Below are 26,077 nucleotides of genomic sequence, written 5' to 3'. Positions count from 1 at the left end.
GGGTGAAAAGCAACCTGTTCAAATTTGCTGATGATACCAAAATTTGGGGTGAGGTGGGCACACTAGTAGGGAGGGAAAGACTGCAGCAAGACCTGGATAGGTTGAGGGTGGGCTAACAAAAACAGGATGTGTTTCATTACGGACTAGAGCAGGGTGCTGCACTTGGGCAGTAGTAACTGGCAGCACACTTGTAAGATGGGAAACTCCCTTCTCGAAAAGGGATCTTGAAGTCATCACTGACTCCAAGATGAACATGGGCCGACAATGCGAGGTCATGGTCGACAGGGCCAACTGGACCTTATTGTGCAACCACAGGTGCATCTCAAGTAGGGCCAAGGAGGTGATCCTCCCCCTCTACGCGACACTGGTCAGGCCGCAGCTGGAGTACTGTGTCCAGTTCTGGGCACCCCACTTGAAGAGGGATGTGGACAACATTGAGAGGGTCCAGAGGAGGCCACCTGCATGATCCAGGGACAGCAGGGCTACAGGACCTGTACCTTTTCAGCCTTCACAAGAGAAGTCTGAGTGGGGACCTGGTGACCATCTATACACTCACTAGAGGGGACCAGAAGGGTTTGGGGGAGACCTAGTTTCCCCCAGTGCCCCCCGGGATAACAAGGAATAAGGGCCACAAGTTTTTGGATAGCAGGTTTAGATTAGACATGCGTAGGAACCACTTCAGAGTCAGGGCGGCTAGGATCTGGGACCAACTTCCAAGGGAAGTGGTGCTGGCTGCTACCCTGGGGGTCTTTAAGAAGCGGCTTGATGCCTACCTGCCTGGGGTCACTTGAGCCCAGTTTCCCTCCTGCCCAGGCAGGCGGTCCGACTTGAAGATCTACAAGGTCCCTGCCAACCCGACTTCTATGATTGTATATGCTAAGGAAATTTGGAAAGGTAGCTGTTTAAACCGGTAACATCCAAATGGACTAATACAAGTCATTAGCTTGGACAATTCAATGTCTAGAGCTGTGTTTTCCAACCTCCTGCAGTCCAAGGCACGCTCCTTGGTAGATGTTGGCAGCTGATTTATTCACCTGGAAGGGTTCTGTTTACCTCATTGCTATTGATTATTATTCCCCTTACTTGGAGATGGCACAATTACAGCGCACCACAACAGAGAGAGTGATAATGGCATTGAAGAGCATATTTGCATGCCATGGCATACCTTCAGTTTTAAGAGGTCATAATGGCCAACAATTTTCTGGATCCAGGTTTAAGCAGTTTGCAGCCCAGTGAGACTTTCAGCATGTCACCAGCAGTCCACATTTCCCCTGCAGTAACAGAGAAACAGAACATGTGGTGTCGACTGTGAAGAATTTGCTCCAGAAGAGGGAAGATGTCTACAGGGAACTCTTGATCTACCGTTTAACACCATTAGAGCACGGGAGGAGTCCACCTGAGTTGCTTATGAGTTCTCAACTCCGTACAACCCTTCCAAGTAAAATCAATGACTTGGTGCCATCACTTGTCTATCCACAGGCATTTCATGAGAAAGAAACAGATAAAGGACCAGCATAGACAGAACTATGACACCCGGCATGCGTCAGGACATGTACCTGCTCTTTCCACTCAGCAAGAAGTTTGGATCCCAGATCCAGGGGCCCAAGACACCATCCAGGCTAGGGCAGACACCCCTCGTGCCTACTGGGTGGAGAAAACTAGTGATCTTCTCCATAGGAATCGAGACCATCTCCACCAAATCGCACCTCTTTATCCCGTTAGGTCTGGACGTGCGTCAGTTCGACCAAAGAGATTAGACCTGTCAAGTAGTTTGGTCTAAACAAATAGACTTACCAATGTTTCTGCTTTGTTTAGGTTCCTTTTGTAACTGTGTATCAGGTTTTCCCTTGAGAAAGGGGGATGTAGTAGTTAGGGTTAACTCTTTTATTAAAGGCTGATGTCACCCACAGGAAGAGGTCAGTCAGCCATTTTGGTTCAGGCATTAGTTGTTACAATAAAGGCTTAATGAGGCCAAAGAGTCTTCCTGCTGCTTCCTCAGATCCAGAATAACAAAATGGCATTTTTTTTTTTAAATTGAGTTTAAATAAAATCTGGGGCATTTTCCAAGTAACGTTTTCACTTTGGAATCAAAATAAAAGATCTACTGTAATATATTCATTTGGGTGTTGTGTTTTTTGCAATTTGGTTTTTCACTGAAAGTGTTTGTTGATGGTGTTGCAGGAGTGTAGGTTGTAGCCGTGTTGGTCTAAGGACATAGGCAGACAAGGTTCCTTGGGGGAATCTGATCTCTTTTATTAGACCAACCCAAAGAGTTGGAAAACAATTATTAAGCAAGCTTTCAGGTTCAAAAACCCTTCGTCAGGCTAAGGAAGTTTCAGCAGTTGGTGCGTGCTCTTCCTGGATGGACTAAAAAGTGAAGAAGCCAGCGGCTGGGCTGGTGAGCATCCAAGACAGGTAGTCACTGAAAATGTAGATTGAGGAGTCAATGGGTGAGAGATGGTGTGGGGGGAGAGAGAAGGGGGATGAAAGTGGAGAGATACCTGGGAAGTCAGATGTCAGGAAGGTTATAATGTGTCATAAATCCAATCCATCCCAGCCGCTGGCTTCTTTACTTTTCACACCATCGAGGAAGAGCGCACACCAATTGCTGAAACTTCCTTAGCCTGTCAAAGGGTTTTTGAACCCGAAAGCTTGCTTAATAATTGTTTTCCAACTCTTTGGGTTGGTCTAATAAAAGAGATCAGATTCCCCCAAGGAACCTTGTCTGCCTATGTCCTTAGACCAACACGGCTACAACCTACACTCCTGCAACACCATCATCAAACACTTTCAAGAGAGGCCTCGCAAAAGGATAATACAACATGCCAAATAACATACTAAAAAGACATCGGAATTAGTATCATATTGCACGTCACCTGATTTTTACACAGTATATACAAACATCCCTGAGTAGTGTCTATTGAACACACATTACACGTATCGTGTTAGACATCCTGTACTTTCCCGGAAAAAGAAAAGCGAGAACATAGAGGTCCCTTTGTTGTCTCTACCCCATGTACGACCCTAGCCAGCCTTTTCTACCCACAAAGCCTGACTCTTAGTTTAGCCTACACCTGTGCGGAGCTGAAACAACCCCCTGAAGTCCAGCTCTTGCCAAAATTTTTTGTCCCCTACTTCTTTTGTATTTCCTTCTCTAGCTCTATAGAAGTGCAGCTCGTGCATTGCTAACTGCAGACACTCTGTCGTGGAAAAGTACGACTCCTTTAGAGCCAACAAAGAGTGTACTTTCCATAGTGCTACTTTGGTGCAGGTGATTAAGACCCTCACCCCCATGTCCCATCCGTCCCCTCTGATAAGCCATAGAGAACATTTCTGGAAGTCACCCCCATTCCCCTTCCCGTATCCTTCAAATAGGTAGTCACCTTCCCCCACACCCATTGAGCGTAAAAGCAGTCCCACAGCACATGTGTCACCGACTCGGGCTCATCGCAGAGCTCCCTTGGGCACTTGGGGGACCGGGAGAGTCCCCAGCGATAGAGCACCTGTCGCACTGGCAGAGCATTTCGCACCGACCTCCATGCCAGCTCCTCATGCTCCCCTTTCCAGTCCTTCCCCACCAGTCCTTTCCACACCCTGCTGACTTGCTTTGGTCTCAATTCCCCAACATCCGTCATCCTCTGCTTCCCTCTCAGGAAATTAAAGACCTTTTTGGCATCCCCCAGCCCCTCGATCCCTAACCCCTCCAATCCTTCTTGTGCAACAAAGGCTCCAAGTCGGGTGTAGGGCAGCGACATCTGCCAAGCCCACGCTCCCTGCCACGCACTCCCGAACAGGCCCAGTCTTCTCAGGAGCCTTCCCCCCCAGAACCTGCAGAAATTGGTCATGGTGCCCGCTGCTCCCCTCGCTTCCCTCACCACCAGCTTCAAAAAGTGCACGTAAACAAAGGTCTCTATGTTGGGGAAGCCCCATCCCCCCAACCCCTCATCCTTATATATCTCTGTCCTAGCCACTTTCTCTGATTTCCACCCCGCAAAAGAAAAGGCACAAGGGCCGCTGGACCCGCCGGGCCTGTCACCAGGACGGGGGGTACACCATCGCCGTGTACAGGATTAGTGGAAGCAAGCACTGTTTAATCGCTTGCACCTTCCCCCTCGATGATAGCCCCCGTGTGCTCCACAACCCCACCGTCTGCTTCACTCTCCCCTCCAACACTTCCCAAGCCCGTTTCCCTTTCCCCTGGATATCCATCCAGACGTCAAGCATCTTCAGTTCCTCTCTTTCCACCCGTAGCCCAAGGTTTCTCAATTCCCCCCAATTCCCTACCGCAAGCACTACGCTCTTGTCCACGTTCAGCCTCGCTCCGGATGCCTCCCCAAACTCGTCTACGTGTTTCAAGGCTCTTCCCAGGGACACCTCGTCCCTCACTACACGTCACATCATCCATGTGTAGGAGGACTTTCAATTCCCCTCCCCTCGGCACTCTCACCCCGCTAATCACCCTATCCCCCCTGATCCGTTGTGCCAGAGGCTCGATGGTGCAGACAAAGAGGCTCGATGTTGCAGACAAAGAGCCCCGGCGACAGCGGGCACCCCTGTCTCACCCCCGAGTCCACTGCAAAGGCTTCCCCCAGGAAGCCCCTCACCAGCACCGTGCTCGTAGCCATTCCATAAAGTGCCCACACCCGCCCCACAAATTCTCCCGTCGTCCCCATCTCTTCCAGGACCCGAAACAGAAACTCATGTCCAATGCTGTCATACGCCTTTTGCAAGTCAAGGCTCACCACTAGCGTGTTACACATTCATTCCGTGACATATGACAGCATGTCCCAAAGCACCCAGAGTGCTTGTGTCGTTCGCCGCCCCCACACTGCGCACATCTGTTCCTCACCCAGCACCTCAGTAACACCGCCCCCAACCTCGCCGCTAGGATCTTGGAGAATAATTTATAATCAGCATTCAACAAGGTGATTGGCCTCCAGTTCTTTATGTGCTCCCGTCCCCCTTTCTTGTAAATCAGGACCACGACACCCTGGGCAAAACCCTCCCCTACCTGACCCCGCGCCATAAATTCCTTAAAAAGGGCCAAGAGATCCCCCTTCACTAAGTCCCAAAACTTCCCGTAGAAATCCACCGAGATCCCATCTCCTCCCGATGTCTTCTTTAGTGGCATCGTTCTCAGGACGCCCAGCATTTCACGTTCCGCCAATTCCTTTCTCAGACTCTCCCTCCCTTCCTCCCCCACCTTTCTTTCCAAACTCCCCACCAGTCCCTCCACTGGTTCCTGCCTCACCGCTTTCCTATGAAACAAATCCTCGTATTATCCAGTCACCTCCCGCAAGACCCCTTCCACGTCCTCCACCCTTCCTCCTTCGGGCAAGCAAAGTGCCTCCATCACCCGCTTTTTGCTTTTCACTAGTAAAGCGAAGAACCTGCCCCATTCCTCCCCCTCGTCCACCCACTGCGCCCTGGCCAGGAACATCCGTTCTCTCATCCTGGTCCGGAACCACTTTTTCACCCCCTCCCTCGCCCTTTCCCATTCTCTCTTCACTGCTTCCCCCTTCTTCAACTCTTCCCACAATCTTTGAACTTCTCCTTGCAAGCATGCCAGCTCCTCCTTTTTCCATCGTGCCTTTCTCCTCCGCACGCCATCGAACCACTCTCGCACGCGCCCCTTAATTTCGACCCACCAGTCCCACCGGGTTGGGAAAAAGGGTTGCAAGTTTTGCCACTGGCGATACGCCCTTTCAAAGGCAATGCATTCCTGGGGATCGTCCAATAACCAGGCATTTAGTTTCCAGACTCCTTTCCCTTGCTTGAGCCCCTGCCCAATGCCCACCTCTACCCACAGCACGCAATGATCTGAGAAACTCATGTCGATCAGTCGCTTCCTGCGGCTCTCCAACCCTTCCGACACCAGCACAAAATCGATCCTAGATTGCCCCCGTCCTCCCGGATCCACTCTAGTAAACACCCCTGACCCTTCCCAAATGTCCTGGAGCCCCTCGTCTTTAATCCACCCCCACAGCCACTTCCCCGTACTACCCATCCTGACCCCCTGCCCTATCCCAATCCGCCCACCCTCCTCAACAATGCAATTAAAATCCCCCAGCACAATCCGCGGTCCTCCACCCCCCCACACACATCCTCAATTTATGCAAAAAGGCCATCTGCTCCGCATCCTCGGCTGGGGCGTAGACATCGTACACAGTCACATCCTCGCCCTTCACCTCCACCACTGCTTTCTGTAGTCTCCCCTCTTCAAAGGCCTGCTGGCCTTTGATTTTCCAACCGCCTTCCCTTGCCAGCATTCCCACTCCCGCTGATTTGTTCTCATTTGAACCCCCACACCACGATGGTCCAACCCCCCATTGCTCTTCCAAATATTTATAATTCCTCCCCCATGGGATCCCGCACGCTTGCAAGCACAACACTTGTGTGTGCAGGTCCCTTAAGGTTTTTGACATTGTTTCCCATCTCTGCTTCCCGTATAAATTTCACACATTTAAATATGCCACGGTCAATGCCATCCAGGCTGTTTTCCAGAAGAGTAAACCCTGCATCAGATGTCGTCCATGTTGCTATTTAAATCTCAGGTGTCTCCACCACCTTTCTGCATCCCTGTAGTCCTGACCAAAAGGTCAATCGCAGAGGGGCTCAGGTAACTACCACTTTCCTCCCCTTCCCCTTCCTCAACCTTTTGTTCCTTCACAGGCATCTTCCCGCTCGTTCCCACTGCTGTTTCCAGCATTCCTCCTTCTGTCTCCTGGACCTTTCCCCTTTCCACCTCTAGCCGCTTGTTCTTTGGCTTTGCACTCCGTTTCTTCTTTCTTTTCACCGAAGAAGCCTCTTTCCCCTGATCCCCAGCCAGTTCCAGGTCCATGTCTGCTGGCTCAGATATTTGTGTCTCCTCACCCTCTCCCTCGCTCTGCTCTTCTTCCATCTCTTGCTCTTCTTCCGACAGTGAGTTGGCAGGCTGTCTCGATCACGTCGCTTCTCCGCTCCACCTCTGGTGTTTCCTCGACTATGCGGGTGCCTGTGTCTAAAATGTTGGTCTCCTCGTCTCCCGGAGTTTCTCCGCTCCTCTCCCCTGTTGCGTGAGACTCTCGTGCCTTGTTGGCGTAGGACAGGGGGCATTGGCGCTGCAGGTGCCCCTCACCTCCACACAAGGTGCACTCCACTTTTTCCTTACAGGCTTTGGCCCGGTGCCCCATGCCGCCACACCTGTAGCAAACCGTCAGACTACAGAAGGCAGCTATGTGGCCCTCCACGCCGCACCTGCTACACAGCTTCAGCTGGCCGTGGTACGTCACATATCCGTGGTTGGCCCCTATGGACACTAGGGAGGGCAGGTGCCTCACCTCACCGGGCTGTCTCAGATCTTCTTCTAGGACCACTCTGGCTTTCCATGCCCCGGTCCAGATCTGCCACTGGTCCAGGACACGCTGGATATCCAGGATCTTTTCGACCCGCCCCTCCAGCCACCTTCTCATATCTTCCTGCTCTAGCTCATCTGAATACATCTTGATATATAAGGCCCTCTCCCGGTACTTTTGACCAGTTTCTAAACGCAGCCCCTGCAATTCCTCCTTGTCTGCCACTTCAGCGTACTGAGCCCAGAAGGCAGAGTACGCCTCTCTCCTCCAGAAAGTAAAGTTCCAGTGGCGGAAATTATCAAAAGCCACCACACAACTTAAGTCTCTTGGGTTCACTTGCAACTCCTGAAACCGAATCTTGTTCATAAAGTCTGCTCTCAACATAGTGGTCTGCCCCTTCACTCCCTCGGGATTCAGGGTGGCTTTAACATGCAGTTTCACTGTTCTCCGTGGGTCTCCTTTTCCCCACAAAGGATAGGAAGGTTCCAGAAACATCCCCGCAGGATCCCTGTTCCCTGCATAGCTCCGCCTCTCTTCCTGCCTTGGGGCTACCCCCTCTCCAGAAACTTCTGGTACCAGTACCACCAGTCTTCCCCTTCTCCGAAGGTACCACTTTGCCTCTTCGGCCAATCGTAGCCCACTCCCCGACCTCCTCCTCCGCCACGCCCTCTGCCATCTCACCAATCGCTGTCTTCATGCTGGTATTCAAGGCCTTAGACGATTCACTCGCTGCTCCAAAGCAATCCAAAATCATCGCTCGCCTGCGTGCTGCCTCTTCCTTTAAACTTGGCACTTTTCTCCTCTCCACCTCCCCCATTGCTCCTCCTCAAGCAAAAGTGGGGGGCTCACATTCAGGATCAAGATGTCTCCCCTGCCCTGGGTAGCCCGCCTACGTGGTCACAGCGCTTCCCCTGCAGGTCGTTTTGAGCCCTTTGTTGCGGTCTGGTTTTCTAATAAAATGTTTTTATCGAAAAAAAAACCAAAAACAATAACGACTGCCATAGAGATGATGTTCCAGAGGACAGAGCAGGTCATGAAGGAGTCAAGGAGGGACAGCACAGAGGAGAAAACAGCGGGGATGTAGCTCTAAGAAGGGATCTACCATCCATGGGGCGAAGGAGGGGAGGGCTTCCCTTAGTCACTGCACCACTCCTCTTACCCTCCAGTCTCCCTGTGCCCTGCAGCCCTCAGCACCCTCCTGCTCTCTCCATCCAGGGGAGCTAGCAAGGGCACTCATGGGCAGTGGCAGCAACACCAGGCCCTTCAGCAGCCTCCCCACGTCCCACCCCAGCCCCTCTGCCAAAGGCTTTGCTCCCCACTGATGCCTTTACTCATAGCCAGGCGTGGCACAGTAGTCTCACGTCCTGCTCCTGTCCCAGGAGAACAGAGTCCTGCAACTTCCTCCAGTGGAAAGGCTCGGCTATGTGGGCTCTTGTCTCTCACCTCTGCCCACAGCATCTGGTCCTAGGGTCTCTGGCTCATGCCCGTCTTGCTTGCTGCCTGCCTTCGGAGGAGCCACAAGCAGCTATCTCAGCAGAAGCCCATGTGTGCAGCCCAGCTACCTCTGTGTGAACGTGCTCCCCTGCCTTCCACACGCTGGAACAGCTCAGCGACTCCCAGGGAGGGAGGTCTCCCCTCCCTGCAATCCTCCCTCTCTTGGGGAAGCAGTGGTAGGGCCACACTCCCTGCCAGGGGGCAGTTACCTGAGGGATACGGGGGTGATTTGGGCATCTGTGCAGCAGTATATGTCCCAAGGATTATGATGGAGTCAAATGGCTGTGGAACTTTCAGGAAGGCCTCAGTACTCTGAGTGGGAGATTACAATGTGCTGCACTTCACCAGGAGAATATTTTTATACTTCCAGAGGGGAGAGAGGACCTGCCACCAGCTGCACCTCCTTCACCCCTCCAACCACACTGCACTCACGTAAGGGACTCTACTGCCTCCTGCCCAGGGTTCATTCAACACGGCAGGGTCCTGGCTGCACAGCGGGACAGGGGAGTGAAGCCCTGAGTGGGACCAACTCCTGCTCCTGAGGCTTCGCAACAAGCTCTGCACAACAGTGAATCTTCTGAAAGACAAGGGTCTGGGAAGTGAGAGAGACATCTGCCCTGGAAAGGGTTGAGGATTCCCACAGCACAGTTCTGCAGAGGACACAGACAACAACCACAAGGTACCATATTCACTACAGGGGCTTTGCTAGCAGGGATGTCATGAGAGAATGCAAAAAAGGGAGGGAGGGAAGAGTGTCAGGGTGACAGTATTTGGGTCTTGGGGAGCATTGGATTTGCAGCTGAATAAAAGGCTTAGCAGAGCTGCTGACCAAAAAGCTGAATGGTATGTTAAAAGTAACACTGCAAGACACTTAGGCAAGCATTTTTCTAACAGTAGAGTACTGTTGTACAATATATAGCTCACTGCGTACAAGAAACAAGATGTAGACCTCTAGCTATCATGAGGAGATAAAGCACAAGCAAGACCTTGGAGATGGTGAAGACATCAGCAAGAAACTTCAAGTGATGGAGAGAAGCAGAGGTCAGGGTTTTTAGCATGCGCTCATAGCAAAAAGACATGTAAATGAGTGATGTGCAAAGGCAACTGCGTGCTAATAAAGTAAGCAGTAGACAAAGGTGGAGCTTAAGATGGGAAGGACTAAGGGTGGAGCAAAGGTGGGGTAAATGTTAATGAGTAAAAACCAAGGTATATAAATATGAAAAGAGATAATGTTCACTGCAGCTCCCCAATTTGTTGAAGCTGGCCCAAAAATGTCTCCACTTGGAATAAAGCTGTTGACGAGCAATGCGTGCATCGATCCATTTCCTCCCTACTTGTTGGGCATCGCATAGAGGCAGGGTCTAACAAAGAGCAGGTAAAAAAGGCTAATAGGGTGGCAGTAGCAGCTCCTGGCAGACCCCACTGGGCATGGGCAGGTCTGGGAGAGGGCTGATGTGCTGGTGAGGAAAGGCGAGGTCAGGGAGGAGTGTAGGGAATGCTTCCTCAGCCATAAATGAACTCCTCCCTGCAACTCAGGGGCTCATGTGCCAGAAGCCCTGGACCAGGAGGAAGGAGAAAGCTGGGAGGCAGCCAAGGAAAGTCCCTGGGTGTCATTTGAAGACAGCGGTCTGGGGGAGGTCACCCTACCATTAAGGCACTTCTTCCCCTGGGACTACTATCTGCTTTTAATTCATGATGGGGAATGCATAGGCTCCAAGCCTGATACAAAGATCATCTCCTCATCACATGGAGAAGATGCAGCAAACACTATCTGGCACAGGGAAACGTGGCTCAGGACCATACAACCCCCACCAACAAAAGAAGAGAGCGACGGCAGCGGAGAAGAGGACCAGACAAGTGGTATGGAGGACAGCCACAGTGACAACAGCAGCAGCAGCGGGTCCTCCAGTGGAAGCTGCAGTGACAATGAAGAAGAGACCAGTTGAGCACAGTACCTGACCCCAGAAACGGGGCATGAGTAGGTGTGAAGGGAGGGCTGGTTGGAGAGACCAGAAAGGACTGGGTGCATTTTGTGTGTTGTGTGCGTGGCTTGACATTGTAATGGGTACGGGTGGCCAGCGGGCCTTTGTACGGGTGCGCAGGTGCACAGGAGTGTGGGTGCAAGGGTGCAGGGTTTTTTTTTTCTGTAACAGGATCGGTTTAGATACATATAACCATATATAGAGAGAGAAATATATTTTTACAAAAAAAAAAAATCTCATCTCCCCTTCGTTGGGGCTGATCTCTGCCTGAGGTGTTTCTTCTTACCCCTTCCCCACAATCAAAACTTGGGGGTGAGTGTCTGGGTTCTGGACTCCCACTGTGCCCTACAAGGGACAAAGCCTGGGGGAACTCTTTGTTCAGGTCACCAGCATGGGGGTGCTTGTCTGAATGCACCACTGGTGGGTGCTGAGCAGGCAGACATCTCCCAGGGCTTCCTGCACGGCTGGCAGAATTAGAGATGCTTCTGGGTGTGGATGTGCTGATACTGGGACAGATGGGAGAGATGGGGGAAGTTTTTCCAATACTCAGAGCACTGATGTGGCTTCTCCCCTGTGTGGATGAGCTGGTGCAGGGTAAGGGTGGAGGACTGAGCAAAACTCTTCCCACACACAGAACAACGATGTGGCTTCTCCCGTGTGTGCATGCACCTGTGCCTGGCCAGGCTGCAGGGCTGCCTGAAGCTCATCCCACACTTTGTGCAGCAGTGTGGTTGCTGCCTCTTCTGCACACACCGGTGCTGGGACAACTTTTGCCAGCTGATGAAGTTCTTCCTGCACTTGTTGCAGCGGTGCGTCTTCCTCCCCAAGTGCATCCGACAGTGCTGAACCAGCGAGAAGAAATGGGTGAAGGTCTTACCACATGTGACACAGCAGTACTGACGCTTCTTCCTGTGCACATGTTGTTTTTTGAGCAGCTCCAAGCTGCACACAAAGCTCTTCCCCCTTTTGGTGAAGCGGTGGGGGAGCTGTCCAGAATGGACCTGGTGGTGAGCAGCCAGGGTCGAGAGGCAGGTGAAGCGCTTCCCACACGTGGCACATACATAGGGCTTCTTCCTAGCATGTCTTATCTTGTGCAGAGCCAGGCGCGAGGGGCAACTAAAGCTTTTCCTGCACTGAGGGCAGGAGTGGCCTCTCCCCCTGGGCTTGGTAGCGAGCTCCTGCCTCACTACCAGCTCCTCCACACTGCCCTGGTTTGCATGCAGTGTCTCTCTCCAGTGCGCCTTTCCTTTCGTTCTCTTCTGGTGTCTCAGCATGACATATTCATCCCTGCACCTTGGGCTGTTTCGGGCTTCTTTCCCTTCTTCACTCCAACGCCCAACTACAGATGGGACCTCGTTCACTGCTACATTCTCCTGCTTTTGGGGCATCCCCTGACCCTTGTGCCACTGGTCCTTCGCTGGGCTCAGGGAATCCACCTCACCCATACTCCCCAGGGAAGCCCATGGTGGCTCCAGCTTTCCAGGCCCTTCCTCAGGACCCTGCTCCTCGGTTCTGCTCAGCAACCAGGCATGTCCTGCATGGGAGGAAGAAACACCAGATTAGTCCCGGCCCTGCTGCCAAGGGGCAAGCACTGCTATTCCCTGTGCTGGGATGGGCCTCAGAGCAGGACAGGACTTGGCACTTGTGTTTTCTCTAGAAAACTAGGTATTTCTGCCAAAGGCCCAAGTGCCGGCGGTGAGGCAGTGCCAGGTCCCTGTGCCAGTTTCATCTTCCCTACTCGGTGGGGTTAAGCTGCAGACTCACAAGGGTTTCTGGCCCAGCTCTCAGCCCCATCATCTCAGGCCCTATTAAATTACTATTTAATTACTATTAAACTTTACCTGATACTAAATGGGCAAGGGGCCATGTCAATCCTTGGGGGTCTTTGGCAAAAAGACTACTGACTCTTTGAATTTCAGGGCGTGGAACAACACCTGTCTGCACACGTGACAGCACAAGCTATTTGAGGTCAGCACCCTGAAATGGCAGCGCAGGACAGGTCTCCAGTTTCCAGGCTCCCTTTCACCCTGGGCACAACGCATTTTTGATAGGGGAGCTGGGTGGAGGGGACAGCCACAACTCACCTGACAGCAGGTCCTCCGGCCTCAAGATTGCCCCACAGTACACATCATCACAGACCCAGAGCTCGACCTGTTCTCGCTGGATGCGGCAGATCAAGTCAGGTGTGGGACCTCGATATCCTGCTTGGGCAGTGGTTAAAGAGAGTTTATTCACTGGTACTGTATTCAGAATAAGTAATTGAAATTTGATGAATGGAGCCAATGAACTCAAGGATTATACTAAGGACTTGAAGGACAAGGGAGAATGGACATTTAGGATGAAAGGGAAGGCATAGCAGGGGGAAGAGGATGGTCCTTTTCATCCAGGTACTGGACATATGGTCATAGGAAAGCAAACACCAGTGCAACTCCAGGCAAATGAGTGGAAATGAGTTTCAAGAGGACACACTAGGAGGAGAGGGAGGAAATCAGAATAACTGCCCAAGGAATGGCTGTTAGTGCATTTTGAGGCACAATGAATGGCAAATGATATGATCATTGTGAGAAGGCAAAGGGAAATCATGTTATTAAGGGGAAAGACTCCAGGGAAGGTAGCTGGATAAAATGAAGGAGGAATATATACAAGTATGAGGTCTGAGAGGTCTGTTCATGGACAGAGCTGTGGGGAGCAAAGGGATTTAATCCCCCGCCCAAACGTTCATGAGGATGAAAGTGTTAATACCAGGAAGAAGGCAGAAAAGGATCTTGGAGTCAGTATTGATGCCAAAATGAACATGGGGCGACAGTGTGGGGACACGGTCAGGCCACAGTTGGAGTATTGCATCTAGTTCAGGGCACCGCACTTCAGGAGGGATGTGGACAGCATGGAGAGGGTCCAGAGGAGGCCATTCACATGATCGGGGGGCCGGAGGGCAGGCCCTACGAAGAGAGGCGATGGGACCTGAACCTGTTCAGCCTCCACAAGAGAAGGCTGAGACGGGATCTGGTGGATGCCTATAAACTTGCCAAGGGGGACCAGCAGGCCATGGAAGAGTCCCTGTTCCCCCGAGCACTACCGGGGTAAGAAGGAACAACAGCCATAAGCTGACTGAGAGTAGATTCAAGCTAGACATCGGGAGGCGCTACTTCACTGTCAGGGCGGCGAGGAGCTGGAACCAACTTCCAAGGGAAGTGGTGCTCGCTCCAACCCTCAGGGCCTTCGAAAGAAGGCTAGGCAATCACCTAGCCGGGGTCGTGTTATCCCAGCATCCCCCCTGGCATGGGCAGGAAAGTCGGACTTGATGATCTGCTTAGGACCCTTCCGACCCGACCAGCTATGAAACTATGAAGATGACAACAACACTGCAGAGCTCACATGGCTCGAGGGCAAAGCAAGAACCAGAGCTTTACCGAGGGAAACGAGGGCTTGGTAGTTCCTCAGCGTCTGGTCCCGGTAAAGCCCCTTGTCCTCCTCTTCCAGCAGCTCCCACTCCTCCTGTATGAAATACACTGCCACGTCCTCAAACACCTCCCGGAGCTGCAGGCACAAGCGTTACAGCATCAGTGTCTCCTGCCCCGCTGCCCCCAGCCCCCACGGCCCTGTCTGCACGCACTCTGCACTACAGCCCTTTGCACGCTTAGCCAGGACAGACAGGGGTACGCTACTCAGCTGACACGTGACATGCAGGGATCCTGGTTTTGTCTGTTTGAAAACTGCAAGTTCTCTCATAAAAGAAAAAAAAATTGCTCCCAACCCATAGTCCCCCAGCCCTGCTGCTGCCCCACACTCCCCCCACAGTCACCTGGCCCTGCTGGGGACTCACTCCCTATGTACAGCCCTGCTGGCACTGCTGGTCCCCTCAGTCCTCACCCACAGCACTCTGCCCAGCCCAGCCCGGGACCCCAGGTGCCCCCCCCCGCGCGGGGCCCGCCCCCCCCACAGCCCGGGGCGGCCCCGGCCGGGACGAGCGGCTGCGGCGGAAGCGCACGCGGACCCGGCCCCTCCCGCCCGCCGCGTCCTGCTGCCGGGGGCGGGGCTCTGCCCCTTCCTCCAATCGTTGCACGGGTCGGATTTGCATATGCAAATCGGACACGAGCCGGCCGCTCTGCCGTCTGCACCTGGCGGGAGGAAGGAGACCTAGCCCCGCCCCGGCCGCAAAGCGCCCTGGGAAGAGCCGGGGCCCCGCCCCCCGCAGGAGCGCCGAGCACGCGTGTGCGGACAGCGAGACCCGCCCCACCCTACCCTCCGATGAGCCTCCCCCACGGGGAGAGCGCTGCACGCCCCCCCCGGGACACGTGGATCCGTCCCCGGGCCCCCGTGCGTGTGAGGGGCGAGGCGGGGCCGCGGGCGGGCGGTGGGGAAGCGCCCGGGCCGGAGCACGAGCTGCCCCGTGTCCCAAAGAGGGGCCCCCGCCCCGCCCGGAGCCAGGTCCTTGCCCGCCTGCTCGGTGCGCGAGGTCCCACGGGCCCCACAGAGCACGAGTGCCCCCCACAAGTAGAGGGCGGGGCGGGGCGGGGCACACAGCACGTGCTGCACGGGCGGGGGCAGCGAGCCAGCGAGGCCCCGGAGCCGGGCGCAGGCGAGGGCGCAGGCGAGGGGTCGGGGGCAGGCCTGGGCGGCTGGAACGGGCTGTGGTCTGTCTGGCGGGTCGCGGTCCCGCGTCTTCCTCGCAGCTCCCCGCACACACACGCTCTACGGCTGTTGGCTCTTGCCATGCGGCCGCGGTCACAGTCGGTGATGTCATTGCCGTGCTAACGATCCGTGTTGTAATAATATCCACCAATGCGAGGCCGGTGCAGGCCTCCTTGTCCCCCTTGCGCTGCGGCTGGTGCAGGGGAGGGGATGTGGGAGTCCCCGTGACTTCCAGCCGGTCGGTGCCGGTGCCGTCCCCCTGTCGTGCCCCAGCTCGAGTCTGGGATCGTGCCCGGTATGCAAAGGCCAATAAAGATACCAGGGGTGAAAGTACAAAGGTTTACTGCTAGCAATAAAAGGTTACGTGAAATTATTCCGCTCGCACAAGCACACCAGATCACTAATCTAAGCATCTCTTATACAGGAGTTTTTGAGCCTTCATAAGCATACTTGTTTGCTGATTGCTTATGAGTGACGCAAGAAGTTCTTTACTGAGCGTGTCTCTATACCTGTGTTTTAGCCATGTATCTCATTTGCATACATGTGTGTTTCATTAGCATACTTCTTCCCCACCCAGGGGCGTGATTTTTAGTATTCTAATGAGCCCTTTTAACCCAGTTCCCTGTTTTTTCTTTTTGTTTTCAAGCCCCCTTTATCTAGGACTGTCTCCTCCTTATCATTGCAGATGGGCATTCGTCACATAGCATTCTCTTCCGCTTCGTCTTCGGGCACTGCTTTCTAGGTCACTCCTTACATTCCCCCAGGCCTCCGTCGTGCTGCAGCCCCGGGACAGGCAGACCCGGGCGCTGTCGGCACGTGGACGCTTCTCAAGCAAGTGCCCCGGGCCGGGCGCGTCCCCAGATCTCTGCCAGAGCTGCTCGGCGGGTCTGTGCTCCGACACGTCCGGGCTGTTGTTCTCCCAGTGCCCCGGCAGCATTTCACATGTCCGTGCTGTGTGTTTCCCCGCTTCCCCCCTGAAAATGTGAATGTGACACAGCACCAAAATCGCGGCGGCGTCTCCCCCAGCAGCGATGTCCCTGCCGGCTCGGATGCGGCACTGTGATCTCCACCGGCGCTGGGCTCATCTCCAGCCTCGTGCCTATGGAGGTCTGTTAGGAAGAGCGGTGGCACGATGAGTCTCCCTTCTCCCCCCTCTTCCACACACTGCAGCCTCCAGCTCCCTTCACCCCAGGCCAGTGCAGGGGACGAGCAGGGCTTTCCCCTGCCCCCACCCCAGGGCTCACCTGTGCACTCTCTTCCACCCGCAGGCGCCGGGACCCTGAGCCGAGCGGATCAGCAGCCTCCAGAGGAAGGGCCTGTGAACCTGGAGCCGCAGAGACCCTCCCCAGGGACACGGGGACAGAGCGGCTCCCTGACACCTGGGCCGGGCCAGCTGCAGGAGGGGCAGGGCAGGCCGGCGAAGCAGGGGCAGAGCATGGAGGTGAGCAGGGCACCAGCTGGAGGTGGGGGTGGGAGTGCAGCTGGGGAGAGCCCAGGAGGAGCCGGGGTGCTGTCAAGAGTTTGGGGAGCAGAGACCTGAAGAGTGAGACGTCTCTGGTGACAGTTGCAAACCCCCCAGGCTGCATTAGCAGGCGCGCACTCCCGGGTGCAGAGTGCCAGGGGTGCTGGCACGGGAAGGCCTGGGCAGAGTCCCTGGAGCTGGGCTCCCTGCCTCTAAATGTGCTGCCTGGGCTGCCTCCAAGGGCCGAGGAAATGGAGCGTGTTGAGCTGGGCTGAGGCCGACACACGAGCTCCTATGTCCACAGCTGCATCCGTGGCTAAGGTGCAAATACTTGTAGTAGAGCGAGTACAGACAGGGCAGCGGGGGCAGGAGACACTGATGCTGTAACGCTTGTGCCTGCAGCTCCGGAAGGTGTTCGAGGACGTGGCAGTGTATTTCACACGGGAGGAGTGGGATCTGCTGGAAGAGGAAGACAAGGGGCTTTACCAGGACCAGATGCTGAGGAACTACCAAGCCCTCCTTTCCCTGGGTAAAGCTCTGGTTCTTGCCTCTCCCTGCAGCCATGTGAGCTCTGAAGTGTTGTCTTCTCCCTGGTTTTCAAGTGTCTTCTGCTCATGACCTCCTGATATCAAGCCTGAACCTACTCAATCAATTTGTGGCTGTTGTTCCTTGTTATCCCAGGTGGGGCTCGGGGAGCAGAGCTGCACCTATTTTCCGCTGGTCCCCACTGGTGAGTTCATAGAGGGCCACCAGATCTCCTCTCAGTCTTCTCTTGTGCAGGCTGAATAGATTCAGGCCGTTTAGTCTGTCTTAGTAGGGCCTGCCCTGCTACCCCTTCACCATGTGAGCGGCCCTTCTCTGGACCCTCTCAAGGTTAGCCACATCCCTCTTTGAAGTGCGGCGCCCAGAACTGGACGCAGTACTCCAACTGTAGCCTGACCAGCGCCGCATGGAGGGGAGGATCTCCTCCCTGGACCTGTCTGAGATGCATCTGTGCATGCACAACAAGGTCCGGTTAGCCTTACTGACTGTCACCCCATGTTCATCTTGGAGTGTATGTTGACTCCCAAGATCCCTTTCAGCTGCTGTGTTGAGAAGGGTGTTCCTCCGCCTTGACGTCGAAGTGTCCTCCTGTACCTCTGCATCCCCATCCACCGACGAACCTCGGTTGAAAGCTGGCCGTAGAACTTCAGCCAACCTGGAAGAGAAACGCACGCTTACCTTTCAGGGAGAGATTTAGCCTGATCCACCCTAGCATGTTTGCTGCGCAGAAGGGCGGGCCATGGTGGAGGAATGCAAAGCCGCCCGGTAACACCAGCTCCAAGTCACCAGTTGACCTCTTCATCCCCATCCACCGACGAACCTAGGTTTAAAGCTCGCTGTACAAGATCAGTCAACCTGGAAGAGAAATGCATGCTTACTTTTCAGGGAAAGATTTAGCCTGCTCTGCCCTAGCATGTCTCCCGTGTGGAAGTGCGAGCCGTGGTGGAGGAATCCAAACCTGCCAGGTAACACCAGGTCCAAAGCTGCCGGTTGACCTCTCTGATGCAGGCCTTGTGGCACCATCCATGTCTGCTCACCAGAAGAACAGATGAGAAAACCACCTGTGCTCCTGTCTCTGTAAGCATCATATGTGCCCATATGGATGGGGGTCAAGGGGTAGTGATCAGAGGGCTGGATGAGGTCTGGGATCACGGCCGTGACGTCCTGAATCCAGGCAAGCAGCAAATCGCACGTGCCATGGGATCCGGGCGACAGGTGGGTCCCTCCGTTCCGCTCAGGAGGGAGTTGCCCAGACGAGGACCCGGCGTCTCTTCCTGTGGGTTTTCCGGCATCGCTCAGTCTGGGCCGTGCGTGGAGCCACATCGGGTGCTCTGGAGTCATCCTCCCCTGCCTCCTCCTCCCATGCTGCCAGGGCCTCGTACCTGTTCGCCAGGTGTACTGCGGGGGTCAACACTGCGGGAGCACAAATAGCCCTGGCCCTGGTGGTAACGGTCCGTGATACCATTGGGGCGTTGGGTCCCTCCCGGGATGCCTCTCCACTAGGTACTTGACCCTGCAGAGAATGGAAATACTCATCAATTTTGTCCTCGGCAGCTCTGATTCCCCTCAGCCCATTGACCTCCTCCTGGAGCTCCCTCACCTGCCCCTCCAGGGCCCGAAGGTGGGGACACGTGGGACAGGCGAGGGTCACCGTGCACTCCCCGCACAGCCCACAGAGGCCCTGCCAGACAGCCTGCCACGTCCTTACCACTATTGTAGAGTGACCTGTCTTCCTCTTTCCCCTGTTGAAGAATCGGACCTGGCTTCTGCTTGCCCACCTTGTGCCAATGCCGGCGCAAACACAGGCGCGCCCTTGCAGGGGGCTTGCACTCCTGCCTGCAAACTGCCTGGAAACGGCTCCTGTTGACAGTCCCTGCTCACTGACTCCCTGCTCACGGGCCATTGCAGGGCTGGGGGGCTATGGGTTTGTTTTTTTTTATGAGAGAATTTGCAATTTTTAAAGAGAAAACCAGGATCCCTGCATGTCATGTGTCAGCTGAGTAACGTACCCCTGGCTGTCCTGGCTAAGCGTGCAAAGCGCTGTAGTGCAGAGTGAGTGCAGACAGGGCTGTGGGGGCAGCGGGGCAGGAGACACTGATGCTGTAACGCCTGTTCCTTCAGCTCCGGGAGGTGTTCCTTAGGCAGTTATTCTCATTTCCTCCCTCTCTTGCCTAGTGTGTCCTGTCCAAACTCATTTCCACTCATTTGCCTGGAATTGCACTGGTGTTTGCTTCCTGTGACCATACATCCACTACCTGGATGAAAAGGACCATCCTCTTCCCCCTGCTATGCCTTCCCTTTCATCCTAAATGTCCATCTTCCCTTGTCCTTCAAGTCCTTAGTCTAATCCTTGAGTTCATTGGCTCCATTCCCCAAATTTCAGTTGCTCATTCTGCATCCAGTACCAATGGTTAAACTCTCTCTAACCACTTCCCAAACAGGATATCGAGGCCCTGCCCCTGAACTGATCTGCCGCATCCAGGGAGGACAGGTGGAGCTCTGGGTCTGTTGTGATGAGGACCGTGGGGCAATCTCGAGGTCGGAGGACGTGCTGCCAGGTGAGTTGTGGCTGTCCCCTCCACCCAACTCCCCTCTCGCAAATGCTCCATGCCCAGGGTGAAAGGGAGCCTGGAAACTGCAGACCTGCCCTGTGCTGCCATTTCAGGGTGTTGACCTCATATAGCTTATGCTGTCGTGTGTGCAGACAGGTGTTGTTCCACCCCCTGAAATTCAAACTATGGAAACTCTCGGTAGTCTTTTTGCCAAAGACCCCCAAGGATAGACATGGCCTCTTGTCTGATTTAATATCAAGTAAACTTTAATAGTAATTTTTACAAGTTCCTCCCTGCATTACAACCTGACACATGGCTCCTTTAGATATTACAGCAGCAGTGTTTGGTGGTGCCAGCCTCGTGTCCTCCGCTGGGTGTGGGAGATGTTTGTTTCTGGCTTTCCTGCTGTTCACGTAGAAATGCACGACCGCGCCCTAACTCCCCAGAGTAAGAGCATGCACACAACACCCTCTTCCTTTGTCCAGTATTTCAGTAACTTGTCTAAATTGTCTAATCCTCAAGTTCCTTACCAGCTGAACAGTTTTTCACCAGTCATAATTATGGGTTAGTTTTCTAAACTCTTCCAGTACTGAAATGATGGTTTTCTTTGATATTTAAGATGGCAGAGAAACATCTCATGGTCAGAGCTTTTTCGGACCAGATGTGTTCTCAGGAATTCTGCCCCTTTTATACAGTCGGCAACACTTTCCTTGTTCTTTCAAGTGTATTGCTTGTGCCATTGTAGATAATCGTCAAAAGGAAACCAACAAAAGGATGAGAATCCAAACAAAAGGTCAGTCCGCCCTTCTCGATCTTTGGCGTGACTGATATGTTTGAGGCCCAGGAGGCCATGCTCCAGGGATGTACCATTTTCTGTAGCCACTTTGCAGATATTCCAGAACCCATCCAGAACTTGTACTTACATTTCCTTGTCTAGCACAGTTAACACCACAGCCACTTACAGCAATAACGGTATACAAACACAGCCGAGCAAGCAAGACAATGACTATGGAGAACGCAGTGAACCTTGAATCTTCTTTGTACCAAGTGAACTTCGTGATGATTCACTGCTGGTCCGCATCCTGGAAAACACAGACAGAAAAGGGAAGGGCTTAACCCCCTTTAAGTTTGTTCCTGTCATTGGATCATTTTTGACACTGTGGCTTGGCCCTGCCCCTGGCCCTGGCCCTGGCCCTGCTGGAGCTCCTTCAGAGATTCCTCTCTTTGCAGCTTGAGAGGCTGCTTTTTTAGCAATATTTTCTACTTCAAGTGACAGCTGCTGCAAGGTGTACCCTGCCACACACTTTCCTTCCTTGGCTTTCACCAGGAGTTTTCTGTTGGGGTAGGCTCCCCCTATCCTTTCCCAGCCAAGAGTAACCCACAAGGCAGTGGGAGCCAAGGTTTTCAGGCACTCTGCACTCCCCTTTCTCAGGGGTGACAACGTGGCATTTCGTAGAGACTGCCGTGCCTCAAGTAGCTCCACCATACTAACTAGTCCTAGGAGGGTGTAGTTATGAGGACTTAGTCAGGACTAATCTTTCGGTTCTTCTGCCCTGGTTATCTTCACCCTCATGGGCACAGCCTCTCACTTCTGGGCTTTTTCACCCCCAGCCATTCTTGTTGGACAAGAGAGAGGCTGGGGCTGTCCCTGGTGTCTCCTGGCCTGGTTGACCTGGAGCACGGGGCGTGTGTAATCCTGGCCTCAGGTTGCATGAAGTGAGTTGGTGGGGTGGGTGGGATTCAGAAGATTTCATGTTGTGGGGGGAAATGAACCCCCCACTGTTTGCACCAGAATCACCCCTTGTGATGTTTCCTCTCTGGGGCCCCGAGTGTTACGAAGCCTGAGGCTCAGCCCAGAGTCCATGTGCGGGTTCGTGCCAAGGCCTTTGTCCCAGTGCAGCTGTCTGTGATGTGGAGGCTGCCTGGGATTCATTAGCAGAGGAAAGCTCCATGGGCTCATTCCCTGCACCAGACATTGCCCCAGAAACAGGTAGGAAGCAGATCACTGCTCTCAATCCTCCACTGCCAGAACATTTCTTGGAGGGATAATGCATGAACCATGATGGGTTTTGCTACCAAGCAGTGTAAAGCAGTGCTCAGCACACACTCCTGACTGGTGATAAGTCCTGGACATGCACCCCGAGGCTGTTCACCCTTGTACCTAGATGCTGCTTTCAGGACTGCCAGAGATCAAGGGCAAGCATTGCAGATGGGTCTCACCAAAGCCCTGGGGTTTCTGGCGTGTGTCAGCCCAGTCAGGTGTAGGGCTCAGCACCATCTGCCCCTGGACGCACCAGTGCTGTGGGATACAGCAGCCCTTTGAGAGCCTCATTTTTCCTTTGATCAGATCCCTCTGGTCTCATCCTCAGCCTGTTAAAACATGAAGCCATTCAGGTACAGTGCAAACGCACATGTCCCACGTGTTTGTTGGAGCAGGGCCTGAGGTGATGGGGCTGAGAGCTGGGCCAGAAACCTTGAGAGTCTGCCTCTTAACCCCACCGAGTAGAGAAGATGAGACTGGCACAGAGACCTGGCACTGCCTTACCCCCAGCACTTGGAATTTGGCAGAAACACCTAGTTTTCTTGAGGAAACACAAGTGCCAAGGTCCAGTCCTGCTCTGAGGCCCATCCCAGCAGAAGGAGTAGCAGTGCTTGCCCCTTGGCAGCAGGGCAGGGACTAATCTGGTGTTTCTTCCTCCCATGCAGGACATGCCTGGTTGCTGAGCAGAACTGAAGAGCCAGCTGCTGAGGAGGAGGCTGGAAAGCTGGAGCCAGCATGGGCTTCCCTGGGGAGTATGGGTGAAGTGGATTCCCTGACCCCAGCAACAGACCAATGGCACAAGGGTCAGGGGATGCTCCAAAAGCAGGAGAATGTAGCAGTGAACAAGGTCCCGTCTCTATTTGGGCATTGGAGTGAAGAAGGGAAACAAGCCCGAAACAGCCCAAGGTCCAGGGATGAATTTGTGGTGCTGAGACACCAGAAGAGGCAGAAAGGAAAGGCGCACTGGAGAGAGACACTGCATGCAAGGCAAGGCAGTATGGGGGGCCTCAGAGGGAAGCAGGAGCCCACCACCAAGCGCAGGGGGAGAGCCCACTCCTGCCCTGAGTGCAAGAAGAGTTTTAGCTGCCCCTCGCGCCTGGCTCTGCACAAGATAAAGCATGCTGGGGAGAAGCCCCATGTTAGCACCAAGTGTGGGAAGAGCTTGACCAGCCTCTCTGTGCAGAGGAGGCAGCAGCCACACGGCTGCACAAGGTGTGGGAAGAGCTTCAGGCAGCCCTCCAGTCTAGCCAGGCACAGGTGCATGCACACAAGGGAGAAGCGTCATCCTTGCTCTGTGTGTGGGAAGAGTTTCACCTGGTCCTCTGACCTGGTCCGTCATCAGCTGATCCACACAGGGGAGAAGCCACATCATTGCTCTGTGTGTGGGAAGAGCTTCGCCCAATCGTGGAACCTGACCAAGCACCAGCGCATCCACACAGGGGAGAAGCCATATCAGTGCTCTGTGTGTCAGAAGAGCTTCACCTACATCTCCAGCCTGAAACAGCACCAGCATATCCACACAGGGGAGAAGCCATTTCAGTGCTCTGTGTGTGGGAAGAGCTTCACCCAGTCCTCCCACCTAGCTGAGCACCAGCGCCTCCACACAGGGGAGAAGCAACATCGCTGTTCTGAGTGTGGGAAGAGCTTCACCCGACCCTCCCACCTGACCCATCACCAGCTCATCCACACAGGGGAGAAGCCACATCAGTGCTCTGTGTGTGGGAAGAGCTTCACCAACCGCTCCGGTCTGACCCGGCACCAGCTCATCCACACAGGGGAGAAGCCATATCACTGCTCTGTCTGTGGGAAGAGATTCACCCAGCGCTCCCACCTAGCTGAGCACCAGCGCATCCACACAGGGGAGAAGCCACATCAGTGCTCTGTGTGTGGGAAGAGCTTCACCTACATCTCCAGCCTGACACTGCACCAGCGCATCCACACAGGGGAGAAGCCACATCAGTGCTCTGCATGTGGGAAGAGCTTCACCAACCGCTCCAATCTGACACAGCACCAGCGCATCCACACAGGGGAGAAGCCATATCAGTGCTCTGTGTGTCAGAAGAGCTTCACCTACATCTCCAGCCTGAAACAGCACCAGCATATCCACACAGGGGAGAAGCCATTTCAGTGCTCTGTGTGTGGGAAGAGCTTCACCCAGTCCTCCCACCTAGCTGAGCACCACCGCCTCCACACAGGGGAGAAGACACATCGCTGTTCTGAGTGTGGGAAGAGCTTCACCCGACCCTCCCACCTGACCCATCACCAGCTCATCCACACAGGGGAGAAGCCACATCAGTGCTTTGTGTGTGGGAAGAGCTTCACCAACCGCTCCGTTCTGACCCGGCACCAGCTCATCCACACAGGAAAGAAGCCACATCAGTGCTCTGCGTGTGGGAAGAGCTTCACCAAGCGCTCCTGTCTGACTCGGCACCAGCTCATCCACACAGGGGAGAAGCCATATCACTGCTCTGTCTGTGGGAAGAGATTCACCCAATGCTCCCATCTATCTGAGCACCAGCGCATCCACACAGGGGAGAAGCCACATCGCTGTTCTGAGTGTGGGAAGAGCTTCACCCGACCCTCCCACCTGACCCATCACCAGCTCATCCACACAGGGGAGAAGCCACATCAGTGCTCTGTGTGTGGGAAGAGCTTCAGCCGATCCTCCCACCTGACCCGGCATCAGCTGATCCACACAGGGAAGTAGCCACATTAGTGCTCTGCATGTGGGAAGTGCTCCACACTGTCCTTCAGGTGGGCCTAGCCCCAGCATGTCTACACAGGGGACAAGCCACATCAGTGCTCTGTGTGTGGGAATAGCTTCCCCCACTCTTCCCATATGGCCCAGCACCAGCTTATCCACAAAAGGGAGAAGCCAGATCAGTGCTATGAGTGTGGGAAGAGCTTCACCCCCTCTTCCAAGCTGGCCCAGCAGCAGTGCATCCACAAAGGGGGAGAAGCCACATCATTGCTCTTAGTGGAGGCAGAGCTTCACCTACTCCGGCAGCCTGTGCCGAACACCAGTGCATCTACACAGGGGAGAAGCTACATCGGTGCTCTGAGTATTGGAAAAGCTTCCCCCATCTCTCCCACCTGTCCCAGTATCAGCACATCCACACCCAGAAGCATCTCTATTTCTGCCAGCCGTGCAGGAAGCCCTGGGAGATGTCTGCCTGCTCAGCACCCACCAGTGGTGCATTCAGACAAGCACCCTCATGCTGGTGACCTGAACAAAGAGTTCCCCCAGGCTTTGTCCCTTGTAGGGCACAGTGGGAGTCCAGAACCCAGACACTCACCCCCAAGTTTTGATTGTGGGGAAGGGGTAAGAAGAAACACCTCAGGCAGAGATCAGCCCCAACGAAGGGGAGATGAGATTTGTTTTTTGTAAAAATATATTTCTCTCTCTATATATGGTTGTATGTATCTAAACCGATCCTGTTACAGAAAAAAAAAAAACCCTGCACCCTTGCACCCACACTCCTGTGCACCTGAGCACCCGTACAAAGGCCCGCTGGCCACCCGTACCCATTACAATGTCTGAAGCCACGTGCAAAACACACACAATGCACCCAGTCCTTTCTGGTCTCTCCAACCAGCCCTCCCTTCACACCTAGTCATGCCCCGTTTCTGGGGTCAGGTACTCTGCTCAACTGGTCTCTTCTTCATTGTCACTCCAGCTTCCACTGGAGAACCCACTGCTGCTGCTGTTGTCACTGTGGCTGTCCTCCATACCACTTGTCTGGTCCTCTTCTCTGCTGCCATCGCTCTCTTCTTTTGTTGGTAGGGGTTGTATGGTCCTGAGCCACGTGTCCCTGTGCCAGATAGTGTTTGCTGCGTCTTCTCCATGTGATGAGATGATCTTTGTATCAGGCTTGGAGCCTATGCATTCCCCATCATGAATTAAAAGCAGATAGTAGTCCCAGGGGAAGAAGTGCCTTAATGATAGGGTGACCTCCCCCAGACCGCTGTCTTCAAACGACACCCAGGGACTTTCCTTGGCTGCCTCCCAACTTTCTCCTTCCTCCTGGTCCAGGGCT

The 26,077-nt window shown here is 54.2% G+C and overlaps 1 protein-coding gene and 1 long non-coding RNA gene across 3 annotated transcripts in view; one reads left to right on the top strand and one right to left on the bottom strand.

Moving 5' to 3' along the window:
• LOC132249261 (uncharacterized) overlaps window positions 1-14,516 on the bottom strand; it is a 34,523-nt gene extending 20,007 nt beyond the window's left edge. For both annotated transcript variants that reach the window (XR_009460670.1, XR_009460672.1), the window contains exons 1-2: window positions 14,221-14,516; window positions 1,166-1,271 (exon numbers count right to left, since the gene is read on the bottom strand). This is a non-coding gene — a long non-coding RNA (uncharacterized LOC132249261). The remainder of the gene's footprint in view (window positions 1-1,165; window positions 1,272-14,220) is intronic.
• Window positions 14,517-19,582: 5,066 nt separating this feature from the next.
• On the top strand, window positions 19,583-25,449 carry LOC132249255 (zinc finger protein 883-like). The gene is made up of 2 exons (XM_059723849.1): window positions 19,583-20,005; window positions 22,706-25,449. Exons 1-2 carry the CDS (start codon window positions 19,855-19,857, stop codon window positions 24,745-24,747), a joined length of 2,193 nt encoding a protein of 730 aa, XP_059579832.1. The 5' UTR covers window positions 19,583-19,854; the 3' UTR covers window positions 24,748-25,449.
• The last annotated feature ends 628 nt before the right edge of the window (window positions 25,450-26,077 follow it).

Source organism: Alligator mississippiensis, chromosome 1 (genome assembly GCF_030867095.1).
Source record: "Alligator mississippiensis isolate rAllMis1 chromosome 1, rAllMis1, whole genome shotgun sequence".
NCBI lineage: Eukaryota > Metazoa > Chordata > Crocodylia > Alligatoridae > Alligator > Alligator mississippiensis.
The sequence above is the reverse complement of the archived record's forward strand: the minus strand, read 5'-3'. Positions and strand labels throughout refer to the sequence as shown.

Bases quoted from the DNA above. Each gene is read 5' to 3' on its own strand.
- LOC132249255 (XM_059723849.1), top strand. From the start codon at position 19,855: ATGGTTAAACTCTCTCTAACCACTTCCCAAACAGGATATCGAGGCCCT. The intron at 20,006-22,705 runs GTGAGTTGTGGC...CCTCCCATGCAG, and splicing joins GTCGGAGGACGTGCTGCCAG to GACATGCCTGGTTGCTGAGC.